General features: G+C 46.2%; 1 protein-coding gene across 1 annotated transcript in view; it reads right to left on the reverse strand.

Moving 5' to 3' along the window:
* The window catches only part of FGD5 (FYVE, RhoGEF and PH domain containing 5), an 89,751-nt gene extending 82,671 nt beyond the window's left edge, over positions 1-7,080 (reverse strand). Inside the window, exon 1 of the mRNA XM_034066430.1 lies at positions 6,975-7,080. Within this exon, the coding sequence (XP_033922321.1) occupies positions 6,975-6,987 (13 nt within the window). The 5' untranslated portion in view covers positions 6,988-7,080. The remainder of the gene's footprint in view (positions 1-6,974) is intronic.
* Positions 7,081-7,939: the final 859 nt, after the last annotated feature.

Genomic DNA, 7,939 nt, shown 5'->3' on the forward strand with positions numbered 1-7,939 from the left:
GAACTAATTTCCTTTATGTAAAATAATTATGCAGACATCCACTTAAAAAAGTATAGGTTAAACACAGTTACACACTTTCTCTTCAGTGATAAATGTCTACAGCAAAAGCAGTCAAGTAGCCTAGAGTTTTTCCTTCTGCTACCTTCAGTTTCATTGCTAGTGGAAGAGAGCTTAAGGTAATGGACCCTGCTCATAGTATGGTAATAACAGGCATTGCAATGTCCTACTCTTACCCACTTGTGCCAGCTACTGGTCATTACTGATTCCTTCCATAGTTTTTCCTAACTCCTCTGTGTGTTGATCTTGTCTTTCACAAAGTTCCTTAAACAAGGAGGGAGGAGTACAAGTGTTTGTTTAAAAAATAACCCAAATAATTACTGAAAAGAAAGCAACGCTGTTTGCCTTTTACCACCGCAATTTCATTCTGCTTCAGTTTCTGCTTCCTTTGCTGTCTGAGCCACTTGAAAGGTCCTGGACACAAAACAACTCTGCTATACACATACCATAAGGAATGTGTATATTCGCAAATAGTTGTGCGTGTTTATTTTAGGATGTGTTTTATGTTGGAGGGAGACACACCCACCTTGTGCTTAAAAGGAAACTCTTGGGGAATAGGAATTTCTTTAGCCTGCTCCTCCCCTTATTGTTCAATACTTCCTTGTACTGACAAGGACCGCTTCCTCTCCTTACCCACCTTCCTTTGGGCAAACCTGCATTTCAGCATGGTTTCATTCCTGCCATGGCCCGTGTGAAATTACATTGCTCTCCTGCCCTCCATGTTTCTTAGCAGTAAACAGTCGCCTAGTGGCTCTCCTGGACTGGCAATTTGCCCGTACAGCCATCACTGTTCAAGTGTTTCTTTGAAACAAGAAACATTTTGGAGTGGGATATTGTCTGAAACACTGCAACTACCCACTTTCAAATCTTGTCCAAATTTAGGAATTAGCCTACAATTTAACTAAGGCTTATAAGACACCTTATTCACTACCACCACCACCCCTCCGCCATCAGGCAGCTGGTTTGGGGGTGAACACTTAAACACTGAGGTTTCACATTTGCAGGGATATTTGTAGACTTGTCCCAGGCTTGTGGTCTTTGATGGCAGCCCAAGAAATTACTTAGCTCCGCGATCCAGACACTAGTCCCAGCCTCGAGTGGTGCCACAACTCAGTTCAGGCATCTTTTAAGATGCTGAAAGTGACTTTTTCTGACCAATGAACTTTTGTGGACCTGCATTTTCTTCAGGCCTTGGACTCAGACATGTGCTGAAGCAGGAGACATTGAGGACTGGGGACAGAAATGCTCTGCATAGTTCAGTGATCTGCAGAGCTCTTGTATGGAAGTGATAATGCAGGTGGAGGGACCACATTGCAACAGTGCATCAAACCTAGAACTCCAGTGGAAACCAATGTAAACAGGTCCTGTCTGTTACTGATTCTGCCCAGAAAGAAAGTATTGAAATCCACAGATGCAAAGTTCCTGAAAAACAGGATGTAGAGAGAGAATATCCAGACAAGGACATCAGAAAGTCTCATTCAGCTCCCATCAGGAGCTGCATAATTTCACTCTGCTGTAACAGAATAAAGTTAAAACTTGTCTTCTAAAAGGCTTTGTTCTGAAGTCAGCAAAAAGTGGACTATATACCTTAGTAACATCTTTATCTTATTCCTGTAATGAATCGCTCATTTTTAAAACAAAGCCCTTATTTTCAGTTAGTGCTGCCTGGCTTCTGTCTCCAGCATTTGTTATTGTTTCTTCCATGGGGTTAAAACTCCTTATATTATTCAGTATTTCCCTAGGGAAGATGTATACTTCCCTACAGCTGTGTCTTGGTACATTCTTCTTTTTGGTAAAGTGAACAAATGAACTCATTAAATCTTTGCAGTTAGACAGTTTTGCCTTTCCTGAAGTCTTTTCTTTTGGATTTTTTCCAATTTTCCAATAGTCCCTATAAAATTAATGGGGCAGACCTATAGAAAGAATTCCACAGTGGGTACCGATGATGTTATCTGCAGAGTTCAGTACTGTCTTTTGTCCAGTTCTCACTATTCTCCATTAACTTGTTACGGTATCAGGTTGATTTGCAATGATCTCATTGTCTCTAAACTGTATAATTATGTGTAAACTGTTTGAATGGATCAAACTTAATGATCCAGATCTGTTTGTATAACTGCACTGCCTACTTTGTTAATTACCCTTTCACCAATCTTTATACCACAAAGTCAACTTTTTCAGCTGATACTTTCCTATTTGCTCTCCTACTAAGGAAGATGTTGGACAATAACAGTGTAATCCTGGTCCCAGCGCTATGCATCCCACCCTTTGATGATGTTACAGAGATAAGTACCACAAAGATTCACTACTGCCAGTGAGCCAGACCTCAGCCTAATGAACCCATTCTGCCATATGGATGCTTTCCTTTTAAACCAGAATGCACTGCTAAAATACCACACAGCCATCAGTTTGTGCCTTTGCATTTATCAAGCAAATCTGTAACTTCTTCCAAAGACTGGAATCAAATTCTCCATTTGAGGCAAGCTAAGTCCCAGTATTGAGAAAATGAGAGTAAGCAACCTTAAGAATAGTGGTAAATATAGAAATTCATGTACATGTCACTTGCTGAAACACTATTAGACACACAAAAAATTATTTGGACCAGGAGGGACAGGAGTTACTTCTATTCTATGACATGAAACAACAAAGAACTTATCCTGCACCAGCAGCCATCATGCTCACACTCCCTCTCACACATGACAATGCTGTCTAAGAACTACTGCCATTGACAAGAGCCACATGTGCAAAGTGCTGCACAAACACAGAAACTCCTAGAAACAGTATGACTGCACTGTACAGTCAAATGAAGAAGTTTCCACACCTCAGCTACCAAAACAACTCCAAGTTCTCACAAAGCAGGACAGAGGGGAAATTCTGTAACTGTGTCTGTTTCATCTTATCTAATACATGGGTTTATATTTTGACCATGGTGCTTACTCCTCACAGAAGAAATTGGTCTGAGGGAATGTAGACAGAGCGTCCTATCAAAATAACACATAGAGCTTCACTGGAAGTGAAACAGCACATACTGCTTCACTGGGTTTGAACCTAGCCAGAACATGGGCACCAACTCCTGTAGTGATGCTGCCAGGAATGTAAGGCAAACCAAGCAGAGAGTTGCCTAGAACTCATTTATTACTCTTCCAATACAGGAAGCTGTAAGTTCCAACCTGTAATTACAATTCTGCCAGCTGTCCGAGTCAGGCAGTGAGGGTGTGTTTAAGCTGCCTATATAGATAAACCATTTGAATGTCATTCTGAATTAAGTACTCAGCATAAACTGTGTAACCTGCTTCAATATGCTGGAGATTAAATAGACGAGGTAGCATGATTTACAGGGAAAGCACAATCTCTTTAAAGGTTTCAACTCATAAAACACCAATGCTGTCACTGGTAGGACCCCAGAATGTACTGTAAATAACTGAGATGTCATGAATTTTGCAATATTTGCTGCAAAAGTAGTTCTTTGTTTTACAGCATGTAAATGCATCACTTACTTTGCACTTATATCAGAGAAAAGTTTGAAATGACTGAAGTTACGTAAAAGAATGGAAACAGGTTGCATGGGAGTCACTTAGAATGGAAACGGTATCTAGACTAGGATTTTCTCTTGACATAGGAGTGCAAGTCTTCCTTTCAAAAGGGACCTCAGTCCCATTTGACTTGAACAGGAATTAGATACTCAAGCGTCTTCTGAGGACTGGGGGCTTTAAGCACTTGAGATCTGAGGTCCTCTTCAAAGCCAGCAGGTGATTGGCTCCCAAATGCCTCAGACATTTATGCAACCATTCTGTGATTTCAGCTTTTGTGTAAGTCTGATAATTTTGAAAGACGTTTGTCCTCAATTAGGAGTACATACTCTTCAAATGTGTGACCAAAAGTACTCTGTGTATAGCAAGCCCTCCACTAGTGTGAGGGCAGACCGGTAGTCAGAAGTAACTATCCCATGGGAATGTTGTCTTCTTACAAATCTTAATTGAAATATTAACAGATGGGCTGTCAGAGCACATCTCACTCTGCAGAAATAAAATGCTGTTCTTTACAGTTACTGGAGTCCATCCTCTATGACTAGATCAGTGCATTATGACTCTGGGATATCAGCTCAATAGCTTACAAATTTCTTACAATGTAACTTCATTGCAACTATCTGTAACTATAATACAACAGCATAACATCCCACAGAGAAACACGGCTAGGAAAGGGGAAACGTCCAAATACAAAGCAAGAAGAAAAGGACGAATTTCAACACAAAAAAAATCTTGACCCTGAAAATTCTCAAGCATTTTCACTGTCTCCAGCAGACAGTACATACAAGACTTTGGAGGGATGGAAGGGGCTGAGTGTGAAAGCTCACATATACATGACACCTAACTGATCTTGTTCTAATCTTGGCATTTATTTGTCTAACTGTAAGTGCTAGTAGTATCTCCAGTCTGGCTGTGATTTCACAACAGGATGTTCCTACTAAAGCAGACAGTTTACGTACATCTGTTGTTTCATATATTGCTTCCTAGGAGACAAAGATGTTGGTTACAATTCTCCAACAGGTACATAAGGAATCTTCCTCCCCATCCCTCTGGGAGCAGGAGGAGGAAGAAGTGGCAGAGTGAATGAGTGGCTGTGTGGCTCTGAGTTACCGGCTGGGCTTAAACCATGACAGGCAGGTTTTCCTGTATCACTTTCATTAGCAGCTGAGAGAATATATAGCCTGCTTACACCTCTGAACAATCCGAAGTCTAACATATGTACATTCTGCCTGTGGGCAGTGCCATTTCAGCTCCTGGCAAACAAATCTGTACTCAGAGGCTGGAAACTTCTATGAGGCTGAGAGATGGGGATCTGTCTCTTGCCTCATACCACAGATTTCCTATGACCTTGGGTGGACTGCTTCATCTTTCTTTTCATATCAGTTCTGAATCTCTGAGGATAATTCATATCTCCCTTCCTGTTTTCCATTTGTCATTATTTTAGTTTCTATGGCATCAAGGCTTCCATATATGCCTGCACATACAACTCTGTGTACTGGGGCTATGTATTACTTACTGTCATAAAAAGATGGCTAATGCTGGTCCCCGAGTTGTGTCGGTTAATAAATACCCCTCTCCGTCAGATTCAGTAGGAAGTTCTGCTTTGCACTGATGGGAGAGACATTCCTTGCATTGTGTGAATGTACAAAACAAAGGCTGAGAAGGGATATGAGCACTCTATAAATACAACCTGGAGGTAAACACCAGAGGAGGAAAAGAACTATTTTTAAGCGAAAGGACAGTGTAATCACAAGAATAAATAGTGATGAATCTGGTCTGGAAACTAGAACTAGCAATAGTAAACGGTTCTCAGTTTTGTGCGAGTAATAGCAAGAGAGCTATCTAAAAAGTTCTGGTTTAAGATATAATTTGATGAATTAACAAAAGGAGTAACATGACCTTATGTTCTGTAACAATGGGTACTGCTTTGGGTAATGAAGGTAGTCTCATTCAGTCTCTATTCCTGAAAAAACAAACCAACCCCAAACCTGCTAATTTAAGTTCCTACAAATGGATACATCTGATATTTCTTACACTGCTTTTTCTCTGACAACAAGATCAAATTAGAGACGATCTGACTTAAGTAATGGAGAGTTGAGGAAAGAGAGGCTGGAGCATCACAGCTAAAGCAATTTTTGGCTGGCCCGCTTAACGTTCAACTAAGTTTGTCTCCTGGGAGGGACAGAGTCCAGTCCAGACAGGAAGAGAAAATAGAATGGAAATGTCACCACTTTTTTGGTTAGGAGGGTGTCACACTCCCCAATCCGAAGGGGAAAGAGAACCTTTCGGTTTAAATGCAGAGGGGTGGTACAGCAGCAGAGGGCTGGGTCTGACCCAGAAGGTCCTTTCTGACTGTATGCTCCTGTGCTTTAGCAAACAATGATTCACAGTTTCCCAACACATGACAGTTTTAAGGAAAGGTATCTAGCGGGTAAATCTTGAGGCTTCAGGATGTACAAATACAACTGAGGTGCCCACCATAATTTTCAGACTAAGAGAAAAGGGACCCTTCATCTTCCTCTTTGATTCTAGACACAGTGTTAGATTTTCCCAAATGACTCAAGAGTTAGCAACAGTTGTTATCTGGATTGTTAGGGTTTTATGCGCATGGCTCGCCCCTGAAAATCTGAAAGTGTTGTGGAAAGATTTAAAGCTTGACCCGATGTTCCAGTGGTTTCCTTTAATGCTTTAACTGTTGAACACCTTGCCTTTGATATTTGCTCCCTTCTCACCCTGTCTCTTTCACCTTCCTAGTTTCTATCAAGGAAATGTTCTGGGAAGTTAGTGGAGGAAGGGTTTGGGTTTGCATGGAGAGAAAATTCTGCAAAAAAAAAGCATTACTTCCTCCAAACTCAGACACAAGATAACAGCAGATTTCCTACGGGCTCTGCGAAGGGCTGAGTGTTCCCAAAGGAAGGGTGGGCGCAGAGCGCGGCTCCCACCAGGCGCGGCCTTCCCGATCCGCCGATCCCCGGACCCTCGCCTCGCCAGGGCTTGCTGCTCGTCCCCGTGCCGGCGGGGCGAGCGATGGAGCCCACAGAACGCCGGGGTGCGGGGAGCCCCGCGGCTGCTAGCGAGCACCTGCCGGGCCGGAGGAGTAGAGGGAAACACGATCACAGGGTGCGCGGAGGAGGGGTGCCAACCCTAGCGAAGCTGCCGGCCCCGAAGGAGGGATGCCGGGACGGGGACGGGGTGCAAGCCCAGAGGAGCAGTGCCCGGACGGGGAGGGATGGGTGTGCCATCCCGGTGGTATTGGCTCTGGAGACGGGGTGTGCCGGCCCAAGGGAAGGAGGGTTGCCGGTACCGGAGGAAGGAAACCCGCCCGGCGCTTGCCAGCCCAGAGGAAAAGATGCCCGGAGGCTGAGAGCCATCCCGCCGGGCCCGCGCACTTACCGGCGTTGTTCATCTTCTACCGCAACTTTGCTTGCCGCTGCCCCGAGCGCTCAGCGCATTGTCCCGGGGGGCCGCCGCCGCCCTCGCCCCTCGCGGACGCGCCCGGCCCTGCAGCCCCTCCGGGGCACGGCGGCGCAGCGGCGCGGGCGGGGCAGAGGGGCCGGAGCGGCGGGCGGGGCCGGCGCGGGGGCGTCAGTGCAAAGGCGCTGGGGGCCGGGCCGAGCCGGGCCGGGGTGGGATAGGATAGGTCAGGTCAGGTAAGGTAAGGTCGGGTCGGGTCCGGTCCGGTCTGTGGAGTCCAGTCCAGGCATCCCCTGCCGCGGAGCGAGTCCGGTGGCTCCGGCTCCTACGGGGGGAAGAGGCGGCGAGGATGGAGCGCGGATGCCCAAGGGCGCGAACGTGTCAGGGAGCAGCGCACTACCCTGTCCTTCGTTCCCGCTGTCGCGTATCCATCTCTCATGTTCCTCATTCGCTTTCCACCGCCTTTGGTCCGTCTCTGCAATTCTCCTCGGTTCCCCTCTCTCCGTTCCCCCTCCTGCCTTCTCCCCTCCCACCATATCTCCTCCCTCCATCCTTTCTCCTTCCATCCTTTTCCCCCTCTTCACCTTTATCCTCCTGACCATCCTTCCCTCCTCTTCCTCCTTTCTCCCGCTCCATATCCCAATCCATTCACCCAGGCATCCACGCCCCCATCCGCTGCATTCCCCCACGGGTCACTACGGCCAGCCCCGGGAACCCCGAGGGTGCCAGGCTTCGGGAGCCGTCGTCCCCCCTCCTCCCCCACCCTCGGTCACCTGCTGCTGGAAACGGCGTCCAAGCGGGGGAGCCGCGGACGGTCCCTCGCACGCAGACCACTCTTACCCAGAGCAGCAAGCTGCTGCCTTTCCGCCTCGCCCATAAGCGAGCTCCTGCCTCAGTGAAGTTAACACGAGCATCCTGTGGCTGGGCCCTGTTTTCGGGTGGGC

Source organism: Melopsittacus undulatus, chromosome 9 (genome assembly GCF_012275295.1).
Source record: "Melopsittacus undulatus isolate bMelUnd1 chromosome 9, bMelUnd1.mat.Z, whole genome shotgun sequence".
Classification (NCBI taxonomy): Eukaryota; Metazoa; Chordata; class Aves; order Psittaciformes; family Psittaculidae; genus Melopsittacus; species Melopsittacus undulatus.